This window comes from Lepidochelys kempii, chromosome 4 (assembly GCF_965140285.1).
Source record: "Lepidochelys kempii isolate rLepKem1 chromosome 4, rLepKem1.hap1, whole genome shotgun sequence".
In the NCBI taxonomy this organism is placed as follows: Eukaryota; Metazoa; Chordata; order Testudines; family Cheloniidae; genus Lepidochelys; species Lepidochelys kempii.
Window position 1 is genome coordinate 60,557,273 of NC_136383.1, and position 27,272 is coordinate 60,584,544.

General features: G+C 38.2%; 1 protein-coding gene across 1 annotated transcript; it reads right to left on the reverse strand.

The window, feature by feature from the left end:
* Positions 1-585: 585 nt before the first annotated feature.
* On the reverse strand, positions 586-23,032 carry ASIC5 (acid sensing ion channel subunit family member 5). Its single transcript, XM_078852436.1, has 10 exons — positions 22,981-23,032; positions 18,270-18,576; positions 15,833-16,061; positions 14,554-14,676; positions 13,298-13,447; positions 11,802-11,949; positions 9,673-9,729; positions 6,512-6,680; positions 2,507-2,598; positions 586-2,013 (listed from the first exon to the last, which is right to left on the reverse strand). The coding sequence occupies exons 1-10, from the start codon at positions 23,030-23,032 to the stop codon at positions 1,823-1,825; spliced, it is 1,518 nt and encodes a 505-aa protein (XP_078708562.1). The 3' UTR covers positions 586-1,822.
* Positions 23,033-27,272: the final 4,240 nt, after the last annotated feature.

A 27,272-nucleotide genomic window follows, 5' to 3' on the forward strand; every position in this document is an offset into this window, starting at 1 on the left:
ATTTGCCAGTCATGCAGTATTGTGTGGCTGCTCAGAGAGGCACAGTGTAAATGGGACTATATACACCATATTGACATGCCACATGAATAGAGGAGTACGCTTTGTGGACTATTCATATGGTCTTATAATTTTTGTAGTGATCAGAAATCATGCAGATCAGTGCCTTAAAGGTTATAATTTCTCCATGTTACTATCAGGTTTAATTATAAGCCCAATTTAACTAGTGGAACTATGGAACTATTGGCTAGCAAAGCTGGTTAGGCCTGAAAAGTGCCAGAATTCACTCTGAAAGCTAAGGAGAATTGTCTGTAAGGTTTCAAGAAAATAGGTCAAACTAATTTTGAATAACAAGATGCTTAAAAAGAAATGACTCTGATTTTGCAATGTTGACTACAAATTTCAGTTTGTCTCTACTTTAAAAATGGCTCATTACTATCCTGTCCAAATTCCACATTTTCATTTGTACTAGGAGACTAAATTCACTGACTTCAGTGGGGTAATTGAGAGTTTAAATCAGGGTAAAATATGGTCCTCTGCCTTCAAAAATGTCTGAAGCTCTGGTTATTATAAATACAGGCCTTCCCTATTCATTTCCATAATTTTTAAATAGTTATTTTTTTTAAACTATAACACACCTTAGTAAACACAACTTTAAGATTTCTGCTATCAAAGTTTTTATTTTGTCCATTTACATTTTGCTTCCATCGTAAATTTCTCCGGTAGCTTATTCCATCTTGACTACTTTATGCATGAAGTAGTTCTGGCTGAGAACTCTTATTTGCACTTAATTCTTTAACTCTGGTAACAAGATTTTGAACGTTTCACAAGTATGTACAGTTAGGGTCTGATCCAAGTCCAAAACAATTGGGCTCTTTCTGTTAACTTCCACAGGACTTGGACCTTAATCCTCCTCAATCTGTTTAATAATTTTGGAAACTTTGTTAAGTCGCCCTGAAGTCTCTTCATTTACTGTATTTATTGAGTCTGTTATTAGTGGAAATAAGTATGTGAGATAAGGTAATTAAGTTACTGTGAGTAACCTTTACAGCAGTTTAATTATAACCTTTTAATACTTTTTTTCAATACAAAAAGTCACATGCTTACCACAAGCTGTGTTTAAGGAGACCAAGAATGTCAAGTTTTGGTTATCCTTTCCCAGCTCTCACTCTCATTAAGGGCAAATGCCAAGGGTATTCTTGCCTTTCTAAGCACTGTGGTAGGCTGACTCATAGGTTTTTATTTATTTATCTAATCTGGGACTGACACACCCTAATTTAAATGTTGTTATGCATTAGGGGCCAACTCCTAATTCCATTGAGTTAGTTTCATGGCAAAACTTCCATAGACTTTTTAATGGGACATTTAACCATAATTGCAGGTGGACTGTGGCAGGTCAGTGGGGATACCCTCTTCTTCAGCAGTGCATCATCACTTCTGTAATAATAATTATTAGGAAGATTTGTTTGAGAGTGATGGAGAGTGACCCTGAAGAGCTGAAATTATCTCTGTGAGACCATTAATTTAGCTTACTCAAACTGCAAGAGTCTTCAACTCCATCATACATGCAATAGTGTTATGTGCCAGCAGAAACCATTTGCTCAGCGACTAAAAATTATATTGGGTTAGATAAAGATTACATCTCTCATCGTAAGAGAAAGAAACAGAGTCTTTCCAATGACTATTGTTAAGAATTCCATTGTTGCGTTATTTATAGCTGTTAAGTGGGGAAAACCAGTTGAGGTTAAATATCAATTTTCTCTTAGTATATTAAAAATGAGGGCAAGTTACAGGAGACAGTGAGGCTTTGTGCCTTGACAAGCCATTAGCATTCTTGTATTCCCTTCTTGTCTGTCTGCTCGTTCTGGGCTGGAATATTCCACTGGGGCATTTCTGGAGCTTTCAGTAGAAGAAAGATGCACAGCCAACAGAAGTTGGTGAAAACATACTCAACAATTTCTATGACTGTAATCATACTGGCTCCACAAAACAAACCAAGTTGGCCACCAACGTCAGCTGTAATAGAAGAAAATAAATGCATGTCAGCCTAAGCTTTTGGTTTAGTCTAGCAAGCAAAGAAAACCCTGCTAGGTTCCAGTACTAAAGATGCTAATTATATATAATTCGTCATTTAAAAAAATTAACTGTTTTTGAATGTTTATGGGAGAAATATTCAAATATTCAAAATAAAACCTACAACCCAACATAACTCATTGTACAGTATTTACAAGTTTTTAAAGAAAACTTTAGTAAAAGTGATCACTGTCCCCAGAACTCCCTTAGGTACAATGAAGCAGAATATGGCTCTTAATCTCCATTAGAGGTACTGTCTATGCTACTGACTCTTTTAATGGGACAGCAGCACATTCTTCTTAGAACCTAAGTTCTGGAACAGTGATTGACAGTTGCTGATAGAATAAGGTGGACATTACTCTTGCTCAGAAACTTGACCGGAGTGTCTGGAAAAAGAATAGATTTGAAAGAAAAATAAATATTAATGAATATTTACCAAGCAACTCGGATACACTCCGGGCCTTCTGCTGCCGAGTCATTTTGTAGTTCAGGTTATGATATTTAATGTCAATATACACAAGATTCTCCCTGATGACAAACACAAATATAGTCTAATTTGACAGTCAGTACTGCTACTTATTTCTGTCATTAGCTGTATAGTTAGAAATTAAATTCCTACTGGAAAAATGTTACAGGAATGATCGTCACTGTCAAAGTGCAATGAAATGAAATTGACAAAAATGAATTTGAGATGATAGGGAAATTTTCCTAGCAGTTGTCTACTAGAGTGTGGAACAATCTCTCTTGTGAAGTGCTGGAAGCCTGTCTGTTCATTACTGTGGAGGTACACCCAGAATTTCCCTCTTAAAACCCCTTTCATATAGTTAAGTCTGCACAGGCATAGGGATCCAACCATGCAGGGATCAGGGCTGAAGACTGTATTATAGGGAGTAAGCCTGAGTGGACAAAGATATGAAGTAGGGCCCTGATCCACAAGGGTACTTAGGCACCTAAACCCCAAATATAGGCACCTAAATCAGAGTTTTAGGCTACAATGTGATCCACAAGACCAATGCTCATCTGCTGCCAAATGATGTAGGTGCTAAATTTTTCCACTGTAAAAGTACCTTGGTAGCCTAAGTTTTTGCCTCTGGGAATGTGCGCTGGTGTATTGCTCTAGGCATCTGGATGCCTGGTTCCCACCAATACATGAACCAGGGGAAAATAGATGGAGGAGCACCTATCTCACCTGGGAAGCCCAATCTAGTTGGCACACTCAGAGGCTGCATACCACATAGGGTCCAAAAGCTGGCTGGAGAAGCAGGAGGAGTCACCACCTATCTCATAACTTTTACCCCAATGGTAAGAGCACTCACCTGGGATGTAGGAGACTTGGTTTTAATTCTCTTCCCCCCCACCCCCCATTCTACCCCCCACTACCTGAGAGAGAGGGGATTTGAAAAGGGCCTCGCACCTTCCAGGTGGGTGCCCTAACCATCAGGCTATAGAGTTTCTGGCCTAATTACTCTTAACTATTTATCCAAAATAGAACACCTTCAAAAAGCAAGGTTGAAGTAGCCCCACATCAAAATAGCCCATAGCTCAGGCGTGAGAGTACCGCGGCCAAACGTTTGTTTTCTGTCACTGTAGGAACTCCATCTCCCCAAGAGATGGGAGCTATGTTGATCGTATTCTTCTGTTGACTTAGCTGCATATACATTGCGGGCTAGATTGGAATAGCATGGCACTCAGCCCTGAGCACCATAGCTATGCCAGCCTAGGAAGTGTAGACCAGGCTACTTAGAGCCCCAATCCTGCAATGACTTATGTGCATGTATAGCTTTTGTCCTCTGCCATTAGCCCCATTACTTCATTGGGGCTACTCAGTGTGTAAAATTAAGCACATGACTAAGTCTTTTCTGGATTGGGCCTATGGCATTACTCAGTGAGAATAAGGATATCAGAATCTGGCCCTATGATACCATAGTTAACAGGAAAGAGATTCCACATAGCTGCTAAATAGACACCTTAATCACAGAGATCATAAGAGTTCTTTCCATAATCACTGTAGATTAGAACACAAAAATAAGTGTTTCACTTTATTGAAAGGAAATATTGTTAAACACAGATGTGATCATGGTTTTTAATAATGTGAATTCTCTATGGAAACTCATGACTACAGTTTTTAGGTGTAACGATGTAAGGTAGCTCATTTACCCACTTTCACTGAAAATGAAGTATTTGCTGCCCAAGATTTTCTTCTGCAATCTCATCAGGTGACCATTCTAAACTGTACATGACATCTGATAATAACAATAAATCCATCTGTTAATGGATCCTATTAATTATGCTTCCTAGCATTACTGGGGAGTTGCTATTGTGTATATTTGTAATAAGGCTGTAAATAGTTAGCTCTACCCTGTTACATCCTCAAAAATCAATAGATCCCTACATTTGGTAATTTATGGTATGTACTAATTAATATATTGGCTTGATTCGTATTGGCTACAGACTTGGTAACAGAATAATTTTTGGTATTTTGACTTGGTTAATTGAGTAATTGCTGGTTTGTCTAATGTTTAAAAACAATAAAATAATTGACAAAGTGAAATACATAATGTTGTTGTGGACTTTTCAATGGCTTAATATAGATTTCTTTTAATAATATGCTTAATTCGCATGCCTTTTGTATGCCCTTTGTTCACGTGCAAAATATACGTTTAACCATGGTTTCAAGAACAAGAAATTCAACACTCTCACAAACAATTAAGCAACTTGGATATTCTATGGGCCAAAACTTCCAAACAATTCTTTAAAAGATCAACAGTCTTTTGTGTATATAGTATCTGTCCATTCACCTATTCACATCTACTGCATTTTACTGTAGAACCTCAATCACAACACCAGTGTTATGAACTGGCCAGTCAAGCACAGACCTCATTTGGAACTGGAAGTATGCAATCAGGCAGCAGAGACAAAAAGAAAAAGCAAATACTGTACAGTACCATGTTAAATATAAAAAATAAAGGGAAATCTTTTTTAAAAAAAATTTGACAAAGATAAGGAAACTTTCTGTGCTTGTTTAAATTAAAGATGGTTAAAAGAAACATTTTTCTTCTGCATAGTAAAGTTTCGAAGCTGTATTATTAAGTCAATGTTCAGTTCTAAACTTTTGAAAGAACAACCATAACGTTTTGTTCAGCGTCACGAACAACCTCCATTCCCGAAGTGTTCGTAAAGCTGAGGTTCTACTGTACTTGTGCTTCTAATTGTGCTTACAGATATACAAACAGTTTTTATGGACTGAGTTAAAGACCCTTTGACAATTGGGTTCTGTGTTTCCTAATGTCATGTTCTACAAATTGTTCTCCTCTTCCAGACTTGAAGACTACTTTTAGTAAGTAAATCCAGTAAGAATTTATCAAAACAGACTATATCAAGTACTTGCTCATGTTTTTCCTGTTACAAATTTAAGGAGAAATGGGTAAGATTACATTAGTTCATACATTTGCTAAACAGAGATCTTTATTATCGCAGGAGTGGGTGGGTGAGATTCTGTGGCCTGCATTGTGCAGGAGGTCAGACTAGATGATCATTATGGTCCCTTCTGACCTTAATATCTATGAATCTATGAATTATTGAGCTAATGTAATCTGTGAGGTTATGTAGGTATGTGATATATATTATTGGACCAATTGATAAAGTAGATTACACAAGCATCTGAAAGATTTCTTTCCCAAGTGAAGGTCTCCCTTTTGGAAAACTTGTATATTATACAATATTTGGTAATCTAATAAATAGTATTGTATTATCTGCCTTATCTACTTTTTCTTGGGAATTGATACAGCGTCAAATATTATCTGAGTACTCTGTGTGAGGGGCGAATTATATTAAACCTAATATCGATAAAACTCAACATTCGACCTGTAACCTTCAACCCACAGCAGCGAACAGTTCATTTTCCTCAGGTTTTACAGGTACTTCTACTTTATCTTAAGGGAAGGAAAAATCCTGCTTCCATTGATGTAGGGTGGCGTTGTGCCATTGACTTCAGTTGTATCAGGATCAAGATCTCATTATTGCCTATTGTACAAACTCTCTTCCTGGGGGTGATGAACAGGTTTCAGGAGGATCACAGCCATGACATCTTTCTTTATGGCTAGGTGTGGGAGGGGTTCTAAACCTTGATGGCTATAATATTTCTAATATGGGGGTCACTGCAGGGGAAAATACCTGAGACCACTAGTCTCATAGGCTATCTAATTTGATACCCACATAGCAACAGGTATAAAACAATAAAATACTGTGTCTTGGTCAATTTCCTATGAGCATACTTCACATCTATTGCAGGCATTGTTCTTAATATTGTATACAAAGCAAGAGCTCATGTAACTGAACAGAGTTCACATTTTAGTCAGGCCCTGGAAATAAATCAATAAAGATGGCATCTGTAAGTGATCCAGCATATTCCTTGTAAAGACAAAGTTTTAAATAAGATTACCTGACATACTCTGGACTTCTCTTCAGCTTTGTGGAAAGGAATTTTAAGGCTTTTTCATTCACAAAACTTGAATAGGTGACAGTGGTGGGATAATCTGTTTCTTCACAAGGCACAGGACAAGTGGAATTGTGGGTTCCCACCGTACATAGTCCCATTTGTTCTATGTTATCTGAAATTTCAGGAAAATGAATCAATACAATGTATGTTCGAAGGAATGTGAAGTTTGTAATATTTAGTTTTATACAAAGGAAGTTTGGGAAACTAACTCATAGAATTGACTCCAATAAGTATCCTAGTCGTTATAGATGGCTCTTTATATGTGAATCCCAAAATATTTTACAAAAGTGAATGAATATTATTATTCCCATTTTATAGTTGTAGAAACTGAGGCACAGGACTCTTAACTGCCTGGTTTTTCTTTTTTCCCAAAGGTGCTCAGAACCTGCTATTCTCACTCACTCCAGTGAGAGGCTGGATGCTCAGGTCCTTATAAACAACTTGTGCAAGACCACACAGAAAGTTCATGGTAGAGTTGGAAATGGGAATGTAGGACTTCTGCCACTAAGGCTCAAGGCTAATCCATTGGACCATGTCTTGCTGACCTTTTATCATGGAGTTTCTCTGTGTGCAGATGTGATTGCAGGATTGGTGTCAATGTTCTGTGGGCTAATGTTTGTTAGTTCCTGATGACTACCTTGCAAATCTGAGTAAGAACATTTTGTCCATTTAATATATTTCCATTTTGATAATCCCATTGTTTTACACTATCTGAGAAGAATCCCCGTTAAAGCACGGTATGTGCAACATTTTTTGTGTAGACAGAATCCATTCTTCTGTCTTACGCTTCTTTTGTGTGTTTCTACATTCTGGCATTGTTACTTGAAGTCACAGATATTCAGATCTGTATGGTCATTGTGACAATGAGTAATTCCACATGTAGGGTTGTCATTTTGTCATGGCAATTCTTAGGAAAAGTCACTGTGCTAGAAAACAATTAAAATTGTCAAAATTCTATAGACAGGATTTTTAAGCCTTTTATACAAATTCAGCCTGGCACTGTGTTCCCTTTTATGCTGCTGGAATAGCATAAAGAAGTACAAGTTTATAGGATCTCCCTTGGCTCTCACAGCAAATGCTCCCCTACTCCAAGCGTAAGGTGAATTTTTCTGTAGGATGTGGGAGATCCCAGGGAGCATGGCCACAGCAAACTCTATTTTAGATAGTCTCATCAGTGGAGTGGCCAGCCTTTGCCCCTCAACCCCCTTTCCTGTGCTAAGCACACTAAAAAAATGTAGAACGGTATCTGGCCCTCTGACAGTGGTTTTCCTAAATAAACTTTAACTTTTCAATTTGGTGTAACTAACATAAACTTCGTTAGTAATTTTGGCACTTCCTTGCCTTTTCTGCCAAGGTTTAGTGTGTATCAGCTATATTGTCTACGTGGAGACAACTTCATGCATTCAGGGGAAATGGACTTGAAGATCTGGTCAGACTTTATTACCTCCACTGTGACCATAATATAAAAGTTGTTTCCCTGGAGTAAACCTTGGTAAACTCAACATGGACCTCATGTGGTTTTTGTAGGGTTTTTTTAAAATAATAAATATTTGGCACTTATTAACTAACTATATTTATTTATTTTATTTTAGCACCTGAGCATCTTGTATCCCAATGTGGAATTAAAGCTCTCGGTGAAAGCCTACTGTTCTAGTTCTTTGTGTCACTGCTATATTGTTTCTGAGCTCTTGTCCTATTCACCTTCATGAAACTCAGAGTTTACATTTATTCTATCTTTCAAGGTTCTCTTTGAAGCTTTCAGCTACTTCTCAGAATATCTACTGACTGAAATACCTCCTCCCTAAAATCCCTAAATGTCGAAGATCATTGATATTTAGGAACATGAACATTATGGAATCAATGCCTCCCTTAAGAGTGGTGACAAAAATCCAGCCTCAGTCATAATAGATTTAATTTGAGCACCACATGTGTCTGACACTTAGAAGCCTTCCAATAGAAGCAAAAAGTTGACCTTATTGGCTTTTTCTTACACTTTCATGCCATTGAGAATGAAGATTCAGTTCAGGTAACGATATACAAAACAGTATTGAGAAGGTGTTTTCCAACTCTGATGAGAAATAATACATCAGCTCATCACTTGCAACAGGAGAATGCACTTTGTAAAAGTGACTAACAATTTTCAAACCTAGTGTGCACTAATCATTTGCACATAGAAGTGAATTACTGTGATATTTAACAAATGTAGAACTAATTTTTGTTTTAGAAACAAAAAATATTATTCCAATTTAAAGTTTTTAAGTGATTTGTTAGTGCAATAAGAGTGTCTAACTCCCTGAAAAGGTATTTGTTTCCTCCTGCGAAGATATCTATTTATTCTAGTACTAGAAAGAAATGATAGCTGTATAATAGTAATAACATGTAACCGCTAATTTTTGGGCCCAATATTTAAAGTACTAAGCACTTCTAATAACCAGAGAAGCAGAATTTAAGTGCAGGACCCAGAGTAGCCAGACTGGGCTCTGAGTAAAAGTGCAGGGTATGGGCTAGTGATAAATCCTTCCTTCAAGGCCAAAAAACCCCTCTGAGGAAGTTTCTGCAGCACAATTGCTGGAATAGGGTTTTCGGTGAAAGGGTTACATTTACAAAGCCTAACATGAATAAAAGTGCGGCCATTTACAAATACTCATGAAAACAGATTAAAAATTTCACTAACCCTCTGCAGCACTAGAAATGCAAGAGCCTTGCACTAGGGCAGAAGACCCAAGAAGTAAAGCTGTCTCTAAGTAGAAAATTGAAGCAGACTCATCTGCAGTTTCCAAACTCAGAAAATGCAGAAATGCAAACAAATGGTGCAAATGAATAGGTAAGCAGTCTTTGTTTTTAAAATGTAAGGTGCCATTCATAACATGGGAAACGAGGTTTTTTAAAAAAAGACATTTATTCAGTGTCCTATTGCCATTCTTCATTTTGAGACTGTCTAATAACCTAACCATGTATGTTCTAGTTCAGTTGCAATGTTTTTTGTATTCATTTTCTTACCAATTTCTAGCTATTTTCCAGTGCTCACTTGGAGCCATCTAATGTACTTTTAATGAAGCTCAAGAATAGAAAAATATTAATATGTTAATTAAACCGTTACTTACAGAGTGCAGGAGAAACACAATTGTAGAATTTTTGTAGGTCACATTCTGTTCCGTTTCCTTCAAAACAGTAATAAAAATAATAATTAAAGCTTGGAGTATACAAATTCAAATTAACTACTTCACTAAAGCTAGTGGTCAGTTTCTGCTCTCAGTTGCAGTAGTGTAAATACAAAGTAACACCTTTGAAATCTACAGCTTTATTCCACATTTTCAGTGACTGCAAGATCAGTTTGGTGCAGCACTGTTCATTGTTATCAACACAATATGGCACATAACAGAAAAAACTTTGTAAAATTTAAAAATAAGAGTAAATTTCATTATAGCTGTGAGTCTATCAATCCTGCCTATGGACTTCAGGGCATCCACCCAATATATTATGTAAAACAAATATTTTAGGGAGGTAAGGTCAGAAACTTCAGTTCTTAATTACATAAGTAAATTGGGGGAAGGAAGTGAGGAGTGTATTATTTCTTACTATTTTGATTGATAGTTTTTAAACTATGTGCAAGGCCAGCCTAAAGACCTGGCCCCATTGAAGTAAATTTCAAAGCTCCTATTGACTTCAGGAGAGCTAGGATTCCACCCCAGGCTTATCCTTACTGGCACATCCTTCTTGGCCAATGTGTCCTTTTCATAGCTGTTCAGAGGCAGCTGGGCTTCTTTGTGCCTTATCACTTCAGTTTTTTTTCTCATAGATATGCTAGATCTGTAACCTTGATTTCTATATTATGTAATATGGGTTGAGCTGGGGTTCTAAGGGCATCCAGGCTGCCTGATGCAGAGCCAGGAGCCAAACCCTCATTAGAGGGCTTCAGTTTTCCAGTTCCTGGAAAGTCCCGGAGTGGTGCATCTGACCTAGAGCCATAGACCCTACAATGCTGGGGTCCCTGGCACCCTGCCAGGCAGACTTCCGACAGAATCTTGGCTGATTCCATGAAAGTTTGTTGAACTCAAGCCATTCTCATGAAACGGTTCAGGTTTGACGAACCAGCATATTCCAACAAAACTTTCATTAGAAAATTCTGCCCAACTCTACTAATGAGCAATTAAGTTTACTCTCTACAGAAAAGTGGTGATTCAATAGACCAACACTTTCTAAAGTGGGTGCCTAAAGTTCGGCACTTTAATAAGTTACCTGACTCAATGGGAATGGAAAGGCCTTTAATCCAATGTAAGTGATGTAATTCCCTCTGCACTTTGCACTAAGGGGGATAGTCTTCTGATTTATTTGAGTGCTAGAGTGCTAGAAAACAGGGTGGCATGGAGTCGGGAGGGCTAGTGTAGGGATAGATGATCTGAGTTATAAAGAAGGGATGCAATAGTCAGGTTCCCTTTTCTTCAGCATTAGGAAATCCTTACCTCTTGACACACAAAGATCTAGATAAGTTATTAGAGAGAATATACTAAATACAATGCACAGGCTAACTTCACCTTTTATATTATACATTTCCTGCTGCTGCTTACCATCTGCTGTTTAATACTGAAATAATCTGGTTTACGTAAAATCTATTTTAATGTTTGTTTTTTTATGATGGGTGGTCTCTGTGTAAATAGTGTAAAATAAGAAGTTGAACTAGATTAGATGAAAAATCTACACCCTTGCAATGTGTGCCTCCCTGCCCTGGGGTGAATCTAGTAATCTGCCCAAAATACCCTTGTTGATGGCCATGTGATTCAAGAGAGTTCACTCTGAGCATTTTGATGTTTTGATCATAACACATATATTACAGTCCTGCTAGTCCCCATCAGCTGAGTCAAGTGCTTTAACCCCAGTGCTTTAGGGGTCAATTTAAAGACAAGACAGAAGCTATTACAGGTTTGTGGTGTAATCTTGGATGTTCATTAACATTTCTGGGTGCATCAGAAGAATGATGTCTGAGCAGATGTTGGGTTTAGAGCTGGTCAAACCTTTTCAATGCCTTTCACTAAAACATCAAAATTTGACATAAAAAATGAAATTTAAAATATTCATTAAAACTTTATTAAATTTTTCAACCTGTACTAACTGGGTTCAGGATTCTGAGATGACTGAGCTCTCTAAATGAAAGTAAAACTTGACAAGGCAGAATATTTAAAAAGAGCCACAGAGCACCTTTTGAAGCACAAACGTAGCATGTCTCAAAAAGTACCTGGAAGCAGAAATGGCAAACAGCCACACTTGTCCTGTATGTGCCTGGCCTTACATTCCTGCAAACATCCATAGGTGCTATAGATCTTGTGGTGCTGAAGTTTGATGTTAGGATTGCACTCTCCCCAAGGGTATTCTTGGATAACTGTCTTTAGATTAAAAAATAGCATTCTTTAAAATATCCTTGTCATTATTTTAAATACAGAGCTTTATCTGATGTATTGTTAACTGACGCTTGAGTAAAAGTTAAGCAGAATTGCTATCAAAAATAATCTCAAATTAGTAACAAAGTATAGTTTAAAAATCAAACTATTTTTAAAAAGTAATATAGCGGTTTCTCTCTGAGGTCCTGATTCTGCTGTGCAATCTGATAGCACAAACCCCTGTAGCTGGAGCTCACGAAAACTTATGCTCAAATAAATTTGTTAGTCTCTATGGTGCCACAAGTACTCCTTTGCTTTTGCGAATACAGACTAACAGGGCTGCTACTTTGAACCCTGGAAGATTGGGCTTCAGTAGGGCTCTACAAGGAAGAAGGGTCCACTCTGACTGGTTTCATTGCAGGATCAGGGACTTACTTCCTCTCTAAGAACTGAGTTCAAGAGTTGGTGATATTACTAGCACCTTGAAACAGTTCAGAAAGCAGAATTTCCAGGGTCAAATCCTAAATTCAGTGAGAAAAGAATTTGACTGTTGCTCTTTTTGATTTTCTAGCTATCTTGTCCACTGATGAAGGAGAAACACAAAACAGTGTTCTTGAAGAGTATTTTTGTTTTAAAATGCACATATATGCACATTTTGTGGTTTAATAGGATAGTGGTCAAAATACTTCCTCTTTAAGCAGGTCTAAAATATCTGTCTGAAATGGATGCCCTATGGGAATGTGCCTTCAAACAGCATCCCAAGAGTGAAATTAGCAGAAACACAGGGGAGTAATTTTAATCCCTGCAGAAAATCCACTACCTCCATGATCTCTCTGCGTATAGTATAGAAAATCGACACTGTTTTCAGGCTGGTGTTTTTCAGTAAAAATTGTATGTAAATATAGTACGGTTGGGCACTATTTTTATTGTCCCTATGACTTCTAGAGCAAATTTGCTCAGTTCACAAGTAAAATTATGCTTGTTTTCTAATTGCCAGTCCAGCCTGGGTTCTGAAAGTCAAGTTGCTTTTTTTTCTTCATGCATCATCCCCATTAATAAAGATACTACTGTCTCAAATTATAGTAGTACCACTGTAGCACTAGCTTTCAACGGGCTTTCAAGGTGGAACTAAAAGCAGACATACTTTGGTCTGTATCATCTGCATTACTAGTGATATATGGGACCAGGAAAGAATTCAGCTTTTTACTTGTAAACAAAGAAAATTTCCTCTGGAAGTCACTGAGACATAATGAATACTGAACCTTCAAAATACCAATTTTACTATCACTTTTCAGATTAGAAATGCACTTATACATTTGCAAGATAGGGAATGATACTGATACAAATTGCTTACCTTCTGCTGGCTGATTGCAGCGTGTGCATGCATACCTACTGGTGTTGATAAGCCTAAGCCATCAAAACGTGGAGGTTCTTTAGGTGAATGGACAACATAAATTATACCAGCATCAAGAAAGCCAAAGGTAGGGTCATCAGTGAATTGTGCCTGGTAGAAAAAGAATTCCTTAGAAAAGCAATGGCTTGATATGTATTTACCCTGTGGGGCTTTAAAGCTGCATCAACCATTTTGCTTGGATTTGAATCTCCAGTGACTGGTGACAAATCACCTCTGACAATTAAAAAAAACAAGCTCAAATATAAAAGTAAATCAAATTCAATGTCCTTTGGTATCTAAGGTTCCTCCCAGTTTACAAAATGATTAATTTTTCTTCTTTCCTCTCCCCTCCTTAACTTCCAATGAGGGACAATCCAAGCTTTCTTCACAACCCTGAAAATCATCTCTTTACATGGCACTAGTCTTCATGTTCTAGCACAATTCTCATTATTCCCTCCAGAAGCTGCCACTGTTGCTCCTTACATTGCTTAAAAAGAAACACTTGGTGCTCAGCTGCTTCCCCTCCCTTTTTTTAAATCACCATAGATTTTTTAGTTTTCTTCCTTGATGTCATTTAGAAAATTTCCCTCCCCATGAATTTCCCTCCCCATACGGTTTTCTGTATTTGGTGGTGGTATCTTATGAAATCTGCCAAGAGTGATCTGAGGTAACCAATTTAGGGCCAAATCCTAATTGGTATTGAGTACCTGCAGCTCCCATTGAAGTCAACATTCCGCACCACTCAGGATTTGGCCCCACATGACTGTCTCCTGGAGTTCTGAACAGACTTCAATGGAAAATCAAATAAGTCAGTGAATAAAGCAGAGGGCACTACCTTGAAGATATTTTAAATTCGTTTTCATTCTCACATTACTACTTCTAGTTTTTGAAGCTGTAGCAAGTCCTGTATTTGCCCTTCGATTACTAATTTCATACAAGTCAAATGTAATGATAACCATTTGTGCAATTTACCAAGGGATGTGGTGGATTTTCTGTCACTTGAATTCTCAAATCAAGTTTGGATGTCTTTTTAAAACATATGATCTAGCTCACTCCAGAAGTAGTGGGCTTGATGCAAGAATTAATGGGTGGAATTATATGGCCCTTGTTATGCAGGAGATCAGACTCGATTAACATAATGGTCCCTTCAAGCTTTCAAATCTTTGAAGCTACAAGTTAATGGATGTTTAGGTATATATCTTATTTGATGTCTATACCTGTTTGATATCAAAAAGTATACTTAAGCCTCTTCCAGAAAGACTCACTCTTCTCCTTGCTGGAAGATCCATGTGATTAAAAGTAAAGCAGTTTCCGTATTCAGTAAAGACGTGTTCAAAATCCTTTAAAACAATGAAAACAAACAGAAAAGTAAAAATTGAAACGAGAGAATCTAAACCTAAATTAGTGGGGTTGGGGATGTTTTATGGGCTAAATTTTCTAAATGATCTGCTTGTGATCCTGTGAAAATGGCAGTTGAGTATGTAAATCACTCATAGAAACAGTCCTACAGTATGAGATCTATTTGACAGAAACCAGCCTACGGAGTTCTGTAGAAGGACTATCATTCTCTATGAAATCTGTGGGTTACCTAGAGTAACCTTTATAGGATCCTATTGGTTTTAACCTGGTTAAGTTTTGCAGGATTTCTCCATAAGGAAATGGGTGATCACTTCCAAGTAGTTTAATTTTCAATAGATGATGATTAGTTCAGTAGCTGCTCCTTGTTTCAAGTGAATGGATGAAACTATAGTAAACTAGATGAGTATGGACTAGTACTTGCATATTACTCTGATGGTATTAGGGCTGAATAGTGTGACTAAATACTATTAGCTGTTTTGATTGTCTTTCATTGCTTTGGAGTCTTAGCTACAAGGGGCTTGTTGTTACTGCTAATATATTTTAAATTAGAGTCAACACAACCCTATCAGTAATTCTAAGCATGCTGTAGGTTCTCAATAAAGGTTAGGTGACACCGAAAGATTGTCAATCTAATTTTGTTCTCACTTTACTGTAAATTGGGAGTGACTCCATTGAAGTACACTGATATAAAATATGTGTAAAGTGAGGTTAGAAATCAGGCCCTCTGTTTTCTTTTTGCTCAAATTCTAAAAATTTGACTTTGGCTTTCTTGAAGTATCCCTCTTATTTCTGCACGTAATTGATATGTTTTCATGGGAGGAGTAAAGCCCTGACTAGCACTTTGGCATGTGCTTAATTTTAAGCACATGAGTAATCCCATTGATTAGCCATGTGCAGAAACTCCTGCTGAAATCAGTGGGAGATTTATTTTGCATATATAAGGGCTGCAGGATCAGGTCTTGTGAGGCACTTGAAAGGTGGCCTTTGAAAAATTAGACTTACCCACCACAGTGTCATTTGGTGATTCAGATTAGTTTTATTTCGTGACTGTAGATAAGACCTGTAAACAGCCTATTTTTGAGACAATATCACATTTTAGTCACATTGTTACTCTTAAGATAAAAGCAAAAATATTACCTCCGGGTAACATGGCTGCCCAAAAAAATCACATTCTAGCAAAGTGCTGTTGTTGAGATAAAAGCCATTATTCCTTGTAAACTCTTTAATGCTGAAGTTTTGGTGTCCCTGAAGGAAATCCGTTAGCTCTTGAGAGAACTTGTCAATAGTAAATGTACGAAGAACTCCAGCCACAATGCTCCAAAGGAAAAAAACGATACTGAGGTTGGCTACTGCATGGGCTTGGAATCTGTAGGAAAGAGAACAGTTATAACAGTAGCCGCAGTATTTTTTCTGAAACTCTCCCCGAAACACTAATTGTCTAGTCCACCGGAATCACACCTTACTCCGCATCGCAATGAATGGATAACACAATCTTGTTTTTTATAAATCAAGTTACCCTGTGTGCCTGAAAACTAAGAATATCCCGGTGCATCACTTAGACAGTCTGGTCTGTTTACAGCAGTGTCTCAGCAGAAGAGGTTGTACCTACCTTATACATCCACAACTTCTTGGAGTAGAGGAGGTTCTAACCATCTTGCACAGCCGACATCCACTACTAGGAAGCCTGGTGGCAGGCAGTGGTATAAATCATGGGTGACGGTGGGGATCTAACACCTAGCATCAGTTTAAAAATCCTAAAATATTATGGGGCCTAAAAACACCTTTCCCATATAAAATGTTAAATGCTTTTATGGTGACATGAATTAGGGATTTGCTGAACAGCCATTGTAGATTTGAACTTATGGTGTTGAACAGAGAATAATAAGCCATTATTATGTGACTTATTCTGGGACTGCTATTTTATGCTAATACTAATATGAAAGTATCCTTATACTGCAGGATAATAAATGGATCAAATGGACTTTAATATCTAAAAATAGTGGGCTGGATGGGTAGAAAGATCTTGTTGAAACTCAACAAAATGCTATTCCTTCCTGGGTTAACTTTGGTTGTAATTTTACTTTTGAAAGCACACCACATCCATGACTGTCATTTTCTCCAAAAGTAGGACTGCTAACTAAATCCAGAAAGAAATCATAAAGATTGAAATGAACAGATGGGGGTTGAAGCACACTGACGTGTTAGTGGCCAGCTGTCACGCTCTGAATTGCTGATAAGTTACTATAACATTCTGCAGCTATAGTTACAATAACTGCATTGTATTTTTATAGTATTTCCCACCACCCACCCTCTTCATGGTGCATATGTGATTACCTTGCCTACTTAGTTTAATAATTTTGTAGTATCTTTTGCTTTCTAAATGGGATTCTAGTGGTGGCATTGCATTTTCTGCAACACAACCTGCTATGGCTTTATAGCTGGAGGGACTGAGGGCCAGGGGAGCCTCAGACATCTGAGAGTTAAACCTGTGACTCATTCTGCTGGGAGATGGGAGACAGCAAAGCTCATTTCCCCGGTGGAACATTGTGGGGAAACGCTGCATGGGTTCTGAGATTGGACCTAATGGTTGCTATAGTAATGAGGTTCAATATACTATTTTAAAAAGTATCCAGCTGAATCTGTGTGAAGTATATAAATATTATTGCACTTTAAACTGATTTGGGAATTATGGCCAATATTTTCAAGTGTAGATTTCTGAAATGACTTCCTAAATAAAAGTTACCCAGTTTTCGGAAGTGCTGAATACCCATCAACCCACTGACATCAACAGGAGCTGCTGGGGCTCTGCACCTCTGAAAATCCAGTTTCTTCTATGTAGGATCTTAAAAAAGGATTTAGAAGCCTAGTTTTAGCCTCCCAGGCTTGCAAATTTTGGCCTATATGTTTGGTCTCTGTGATGGGATTGGCAACAGTCCCTTAGAAAAGATTACAGGATGAGCATCTGTCACCTAAGTATACTTATCACCCTGTGGTTATATAATGTATGTACATTCTACCTGTCAGTAAAGTATGATTTCTGATGGCCCACACTGAGTCTGACACCTGACCTGAGAGGTATTAAAACAATCTCTTAAAATCTCTCTCTTCTATAGTGAAATTCAGTGTCAAAAATTCCCTGATTCTCAAATGTCTTCCTCTTCAGTTAAATATTTTACCCAGAACTATGGGAAAGAGCCTGTAGAGCCAAACTCTGCTTGTCTTACTTACCTAATTTGTTCAAACAAGTCAAGAGCTGCTCACTTGAATAAACCGAATAGGATATGGCCCTTAATGCTGAACAACATACTTTGCCTGTTGTATCCTTGAACTGTGCTCTGTGAGCAGTTAGATGTATTGAGTGCAGTAAGATGTTTAAAATTTTGCTCAGGAATTTCTTCTATTCAGTCAACTCCCGCTAGCAGCATGAAACTAAGTCCCTGTCCACCAGGTTAAAAATTGACTGTAGGTTGTCCCAGTGTTTAGTTTTTATTTGAATAGATGTTCTGCAGAATAATTATGCCTTATAGGACATTAAAGAGATCTGTTATTGCAGCATGTATTTGATGTATCTTACCTGTTCAAGTTACAAAAAGTCACAGCAGGGAACTCAATGTTTTCCACATACTGAACTACTATTGAAGTTGTGGTTGGCCAGCTGAAATAATTGGTGAATCGATTCCAGATTTGCCAAGCGACAATGGTGATAGAGCCCAGGACCACTAACATCCACAGGACCTTTCGTATCCTGCTCCGGGTTTGGACAATATGGTGCAACCCATGGAATGAAGTGGACGTGGCAAACTCATGGTCAAACTTCTTTCTTTCTTCCAAAGAAGGCAATGGTTTCCTTGTTAAGTATAGCCTTATCTTTTCCAGCAACCCTTAACATTGGACAAGATAAGAAGTGAGCAGTAGGTTTTTTTGTTAAAATTTTTAAAGGGTAGTGATTTAAATGTTACATTACACAGAAGTTCTTCACAAAACAGACTTCTAATGCCCCTCCAGAGAGGAGTTTATAACCAGCTGGTATATTGTTTCTAAAATAGAAAGCTCCCTCCTGAAGGTGTTTTAGAATTCCGAGACAGTTGTGCAAGAGAAGATTAGCTCAGTCCATCCTGAACATCCACTGCAAAGAGACACTGAAAAAGCAAGAGCCCTGGCAACAGAGAACACGAAATAACATATCCTTATAGTTTAACTGTAGTCCTTCAGTTTAAACTAACAGTCTCTTCAGCCTGGCATGTTATGACAAAGGCTTAAATGGTGAGGTACTTTAATAAGGGCTGTAATCTGCAGAATGTTGCACACCTACTATGAGACGCTGAGCAGCTGGAGCTCCTAGTAACTTCCTATTAACCAGGCAGGGTCAGGCCTTGAGTCTTACAAATGAGCTAAAAGGGGAAACAATATTTTTAAATAAATTTCACTCTCTCATTATTGAATGTTTCAGGACAAAAGTTAGAAGGCTACAACCTCAAAGGTTAGAGCTAACTCTACATGATTTTTTCTTGGGTATAGTATGGTTCCAAACCTTTAAAGCAGAGAGGTTTTATCTTATTACCCCCAGCTTTTTTCATTGGTTTTAAAATAGTTGAAGAGCTACAGAAGTGTATATAATAAAGGACTTGAAAATATAGTAGTTACACAAAATGCTAAGTGTTAAACCCTCCTTTGAGGTTTTGGAATAGAGCCTTCTACCTCACAACATCAAAAGGAGGGAATTTTAACAATGACTATGTACAACAAAGCCCTAGTAGGATCAACAGTTTGCCAAAGTGCTTTAGTTAACGGTGGTTATGTGGAGGATATTGTATGCTAGCTCGTCATGTAAAATACAGAACAATAGTAACCTAAAGACGCTTCACCTAGAAATAATATTGAGGATCTGAGAATAGGTGATTCCCTCAGCCCAATCCATAACAGCTACTAACTACCCTCCCTACCTCCCACGCCCTCAAAAAACAACAAATCACCCATCCACCCACATAAACCTTATTTTAGCAGGAAGTAGGTTCAGTAGTTCTGCAGCCTATTTAGGGATGGAACATTATCCCTAATAGAGCCACAGAAAGCAACCAATGGGGTGTAAGCCCCACCCCCTAATGCCTCCCTGTGGCCACATTAAGACTACCTGGGATTTGGGTGGTTCTGTGCAGAGCTCAAGGGCTACATCCTAGATGCACCCACTCCAGAGGGCAAGTGGTCATGGAGGATGGAGAGGGGTGAGAAATAGGTAGATTCTTGATTCTGCCATTAACCTTCTGCCATTAACCTATGGTGGGCAACAAGCTGGCTGGGCCAGCAGGAGGAAGTGAGCTGCACCCTTTCAGGAGTTGCAGTTAACTACTGTTTCAACCTCAGAGGAAGAGTGGGGCATGGAAGAAATTGTGACCATCACAATGCCTCCTAGATGTCTTTCTGAAAAGTGCAGCTGTGCATTTCCCCTTCTTCCTCCCCCCACCTCCATATTCAGGGCTGAGTACAAAAAGAAAAGTGTAGGCCTTTATCTTGGCTAAAGGCCAATATTTTAGTCTGATCCAAAAAAAAAAAAGTCACTACTCCACATCTTTACATCTTCTGGTAGTACCCCTGGACTCCACCATACATATGCTGGCAACTGTGTGCAGTATTTGGCACTGTGGGCAGAGTTTTCATAAGCAAGCAACACTGGCCTGACTCTGATCCCATTGAAATCATTGTTAAAGATTCCATTGACTCCAACAGAAGTAGAGTTAGACCAATGCTGAGCTCTTCTGAAAATCCCAAATAAATGTTTATTTATGTAGCACCTTTTTATTCCCAAGGCTCCTCAAATACTTTTAATGGTCTGAGCTAAATCTTGTTACAGGGCAAGGAACCCATCCTACCCTAGATCACCCCTACACATGCAGCCAGGCAGAATCTCTCTATTGAGCTCAAGTAAGTTTCTTGGAGAGATGTCCAGCTAACATATGGGACTTCAGACCTCACCACCACAGGTAAGTCGTGGTTAACTTCTCCCCAAGTCACCATACGTGTATGTAGCAATTGGTATCAGTGGTAGCTGGATCTGCTCCTCTGAGCATAAGCAAAGTGAATTAATTGCATGTGTCTGAATCTGTTTCCCTCAGGTCACCATAAGCAATCCAGCCCTGGCTGAGTTCACAAGGGAGTCCTTATAACAGAGACCATGTTTGCCTGTATCTCTGCTCCAACTTGCTGCACTGGCTAGGGTTGTGCTTAGTATGTATGGTATCATTCACCTGTATATCATATGACCGATGTACTGTTACAAAACTCAAGCTACTTTATTCAGCAAAATAGTGTTTTATACGTCATGTGCAAATACGTAACATGCAATTCCAGTGCTGTACATAGCAACTACAATAAGCACACATAATACTGCATGTATTCATGTAGATACTTTTGTAATAATACATGATGTTACCAAGTATCTTAGAGTCTGCTCCTTCAGCCCTATCTCATTATGTGAGTAAGGGCTTCAGGACTGTCTTTATGTCACTTACAGATTTCTCATGAAAATACTATTTTAGAACACGATGGTAACTGAGCATTCTACAGCAATGTCTAAATATATTAGAGCAACCTGCCTGATCATATATTTGCAATGTGAATATTTTCATTTCCAATATATTGAAAGGAAGTTACAAGTATGTAATTCAGTACAGGTAAAATGTTTTAAGATTTGTGTCTGAGTGTATGAAACAACATGAGTGCTAATGATATTTAACTAACAAAATAATGGAATGGCTGATATGGGGCTCAATTAATAAAGAATTAAGAGAACAATAAGAGAGCAGGAGGGTGCTACGGTATGGGACCAATGGGTTTGGAGGGCGGGACGGGGATCAGGGATGGGGCAGGCTTTTGGGGCAATGAGGGGTGAGGGCTCTGGGGTGGGGCTGGGAATGAAGTACAAGAGGGGGCTCTGGGCTGGGGTGGGGCTGGGATTCAGCGGACAGAAGGGGCATCAGGGCTCTGGCAGGGGATTGGGGCACGGGAGGAGGGGGAAAGCTCAGGGGTGCAGGCTCCTGGCAGCGCTTACCGCAAACAGCTACCAGAAAGATGTCTTCCTCTGGCTCCAAGGCACAGCCAGGCGGCTCTACGCACTGCCCTATCTGCCAATGGGAGCTGCGGCGGCAGCACCTGCAGATGGGGTAGCAAGCAGAGCCTGGCCACTCCGCCACGTACTGGCTGCTTCCTGGGAGCCCCCGACCCAGCTCACCTGCTGGAGCGCCGGAGCAAGGCAAACCCCGACCCCACTCCCCGGCAGAAGCTGAGGGCCAGATTAAATGATCTGATGAGCCAGATGTGGCCCATGGGCCGTAGTTTGCCCACCCCTGTCCTAGTGCAATGCTGTGCCCAAAAGGGCTAATATGATCCTTAGATATATAAAACAGGTAACATTGATTTGCAATAGGGAATTTATATTATCTCTGTATCTGCCAATGGTGCAACTGTTACTGGAATATCTTGTCCAGTTCTGATGTCCACACCAAGCAGGTTGTTGAAAAATTGGAGAGGGTTCAGAGAAGAGCCATGAGAATGATGGAAAACATGCCTTACAGTGAGAGCTCCTTGAGTCTATTTAGCTTATCAAAGAGAAGAAATTATTTACTCTCACTTATGAAGTACCTACAAAAATCTGAAAATAGAGAGCTCCTGAATTTAGCAGACAAAGGTATAAGAAGATCCAGTGGCTGGAAGTTAAAAATACACAAATTCAGACAAGAAATAAGGCACATTTTTTTAATTGTGAGGGTAATTAACCATTGGAATAACTTCTCAAAGGTTGTGGTGGAAAATTTTAAAATCAAGATTGGATGTTTTTTTCTAAAGGATACATTCTAGTTCAACTACAGATATTGGACCTAAAGCAGGAATTAATTCAGGGAAATTATGTGGCCCATGTTATGCAGGAGGTCGGATTAGATGATACAATAGTCCCTCCCTCCTGGCCTTAAAATCTACCAATTATTAAATAATGCCACCACTTATGGGGCTATTGTCTAGTTAAAACTGTAGTATTAAAAGATAAGTTATTACTACTTCTAAATACATATTTCCATCTGTCACACTCATTATGTTAAATTTTCATTACATCATTTGTTTCTCTCTTCTTCTTTGTGTATTCTCACCATATATGAATAAAACTTTGGAGCAAGCTTCCAAATGAAAGGAGATTATTCCCCACTCTCATTTTGGTTGTAGATGCTAAAAACCTATTTTAAGGCAAGTAAAGGTAAAGTATAAGTTAATGCATTATAATATTTCTTGTTACATACCTCTGGCATCAAATCCAATACATTTCCCAAACAGCTCCATTAGGCTGTTCATAGATTCAGAAGGGAGGAATGCGTACATAAAGCTTCCTTTTCATTGTTGATCATTGCTAGTTAATGACTTTTATAGAAAACTAAAGGGGTGGGTATATTAGATGGCACACCACACTGGGCAATTTGCCTGCCTATGTTGCTATGCTTCGCTTTCTAAATAACGTGAGCTGCAAAGTAAAAGAAAAGATTAATTTTTATGGCAGGATAGGGTATATAATGTTAAGTACATATAATATTGGGGAAGCAACAGTGGAGAGTCTGTCTTTGTGCTGAAGTACATTGCCTCAAGTGCAAATAGTTTTTCTTTTTTAATAAATAATTTCAGTTAATAACACTTTGTTTCATTTGAGACTGTGCAATATAATGTTGTTGGAGTCTCCAGGAACAGAATACAGGAGTGTACAGGAACGTTTAAATAGTTTGGGAGCCCTCTAACAGGCCTCCATCTCTATAGCAGAAGCCAACAGAACCTACAGAGAAGCAGCATATATATGTAGCTAGACTTATATATTTATATATAGTTAGTAATCATGTTTATTTGGAAATTAACTGTGTCTGTGTGGTTTCTTCATTATTGTTAGTATTTATTTATGTACTATTTATTGTATTATTTAAAACCTTTTACAAAGGCAAAGTTACAATAAAACATTAACATACTCCATTTTACATAGTGAGTCAGGATCAGATTAATATTCACAGAATCTGGTTAAAGATTTTGGCTTGCTGGCTATTGAGCCCACCTCCTTTGAGTACACTTAAAAAGGTGTTCAAGTTTCTAAATCACTATCCTCTTTTTGGCACTTCTCTTATGCATGCATGTGGTGTGAAAGCTTTCCTGTGACAAGGATGGTCTATATCAGGGGTTCTCAAACAGGGGGTCGTGAGGTCATTACATGGAGAGTTGTGAGCTGTCAACCTCCATCCCAAATCCCTCTTGCCTCCAGCATTTATAATGGTGTTAAATATATTAAACAGTGTGTTTATTTATTAGGGGGGGTTGCACTCAGAGGCTTGCGATGTGAAAGGGGTCACCAGTAAAAAAGTTTGAGACCCACCAGTCTATGTTTTACTATACCATAATTTTATAGAAGGAGGGGGTCACATTTTTCCAGTAATGTGTAGTACAATTTCCAGCTGCTAACAATAAAAAGCAATTAAATTGTCAGCACAACTCATACATACCAAGAGCAGACATACAGTAGAACCTCAGAGTTATGAACACCAGAGATACGAACTGACCAGTCAACTACACACCTCATTTGAAACCTGAAGTATGCAATCAGGCAGCAGTGGAGACAAAACTAAAAGCTCAACAAAAAACACAGAACAATTCTATGTAAATGTAAACTACTAAAAAATAAAGGGAAAGCAGCATTTTTCTTCTGCATAGTAAAGTTTCAAAACTGTATTAAATCAATGTTCAATTGTAAACTTTTGAAAGAACAACCATAACATTTTGTTCAGAGTTACAAACAACCTCCATTCCTGAGGTGTTCATATCTCTAAAGTTCTAATGTATTTTAATTAAGGGGTTCATGAAAGGTAAACTTCTCACGTTTGCCAATGTATATGCTCCCAGTAGGGGTAAGTTGTTTTTTTTGTTTTTTTGTTTTTTATCAGTTTTTAGGGATTTAGGAAATTTTAGGGAAGGAGATATTCTAAAGGGGAATTTTAACAAGGTGATTAATCCCACATCGTATGGATCAAATGTTTGCAGAGGGTATTCAGGAGGAGGAAGTGCAAATTTGTTGCATCACATTGAAAATGAGGATCTGGTGGATGTCTGGAGGGAGATGAACCTGGACATCAGGAACTACATGTTATTCTGCAACTCATGGATTTTATTCCAGGACTGATATGATTTTTATTTCTAGGGGCTTGGCTACTTTGATCGAAAAAACTAACCTGGGAGTTATAACTTGGTTTGATCAACCCCCTGCACATATTAGATTGAAAGACTAGGATTCACTGCAAAAACAAAGGGCCAAGCAGTTGGATAGAGCTTTGTTGTATGTTGAATTCAAGGGCTGGAAAAACCATTCAGAAACATATAGAAGAAAATGTTCATGAAGGGGTCAATGAAAGTGTTCTCTGGGACACTGGAAAGGCAGCAATGAACAGGATCCTTATAAATAATAATACCTCAAAAAAAGATGAGAGTTCCCGAAGAAAAGAGTTTGGTTGAAGAACTTTATGTTTTGGAAGTCAGATGAACTATAGCATCTAAAAGAGTGTAATAAGTAAATAATTGAGATAAGAGGGAAGATTATGTAATGCTCCAGTAAAGGATCTATATTTAATCATGTTAGGGGATTTCTAGGCAGCTGGAATTTTGTCATAGATTAATCTTTTTAATAATTTCCTCCCAAAACTATCCAATTGCTGGACACAACCACCACATGTGGAAGTATGTTCCCCCTTCCTGGCAATCCTCTGAGCACCTCTCTAGTAGTAAAAATATAATGGATCTTAATTGGAGTCAAATGCCATCTATACAGTAATTTATATAAAAAAATCCTTTATGAGCTACACAAATTGAAGACACATATCGCCTTTCACTTATAGATACACACTCATCCAGATTGATTTTTGTCCAAATTCTCTCCCATCTTTTCATCTGGGTTGTTTTCTTATCAACATCTTTTTCAGTGAAAATTGTATATATCTTAGAAATTAAATGCTTTATTCCAGCTTGCTCCTGGGACAACTCCCCCAGCATGGTTAAAGGTCTAGATAGAACTGACATGTATCCTGATTTCACAATGAAATATTTAACTAGTAAATACTGAAAATACAGGCTCTTTAGATCATTCACATTATTACATCTCCTGGTATGATTTAAAATCAGGATCCAGGGACAGCTGTCCAAACTGAATAATCTCAGGTCTTACCCACAACAGTCACTTTGATATTTCCTAGGGATAAATATCTGATTATAAATGAGCATAGCTAAAGGAGAGGGCCTGGGCAACAAGAATTAAAAAAAAAAGTGTACAGAGCTGCTCAAGTGGTGTAGATGCATAGGTGCTCATTTTTTAAATTTTGGGTGACCTAAAGCTCTTTTCAACCCAACAGTTACTATGAGTAACCATACTTGGGCTCCAGTCTCGTTCAAGTGGTACCTAGTGCTTGGGTGGTCTATTGTTAGCCCAGTTGATCACATGTTTTAATTGTGATAGTAAGCCAAATTAGGGAAAGCTAGTCCACTGCACTTTGTAGGCTTATACAGAACTGGAGAACTCACCCTTTGTCTTTTATGTTTCCATATGAATCTTAATAGCAAATCATGCCATACTTAATATCACGTCAGGGATGTACTGAAACAAAAACGACGACTTTGGACGACAGTGCTACCCTACCTAGGCAAGAAATGTCACCAGTTTTTCCCTACTGCTGAGTGATAGTAGATGTTTGGGGCTTTCAGGTTCCCCTTCCTAGTGGAGAAGAAATCAGTGACATGGAGGCTGAAAAAAATCTAAGAATAAGCTGTTTTATTTACACACACTCACCTGTCCTGAAACAGAGGTGGTCAAACAGCATGCAGGGCAATCTCTTCTTCAAGGAATCTCAGCCCAACACCAGCATCTGTTTCCAGAGGGCAAATCTCAACCAAGCACTGATTCTAATCAGAGATCAATGCAAAGGGAAAATTCTCCTGCTGCTCACATGGCTCCCTCTATGCAGAACATGCATAACCCATAATAGTAAAATGTGGATTTATTCCTTGATTCTTTTGACATGTACAGTATACAGCAATCTGATAAAAGCAAACTCTGCTAATCTGAGAGTCCTTGAAACCCATAGAAATTCTTGATTTTGCATTGGAATTACAATTTGTCACAATTAAAGGGTGAGGAAAAATAAATCACTGAAAGAAAAGACACCTACGTGCTTAACTTTAAATATAAATAATCTCATTTATTTCAATGGAATACTCACATGCCCTTTAAATATAGGAGTTAGTATGATAAAGGTGTTAATTCTTGTTCAGACAGGGCCTTATACCTTCCTACACTCAAGTGCATATTTATTGTAACTGATCTGTGAATGATTTCAAGTGATGTCCATGCTGCAGCTTTTCTGCTTTACAATTATGTATATGTGTCCACAAGTACCATGCTGTCTACTGTAGATCCAACTTGGTATGCGCAAACCCCAGCAGCCAAGGACAAGGAAAATGAGAGAAGCTGTGTAAAAACAGGAACAAGAAACAATAGTGTCAGCAGCAATGTCTTAGAATG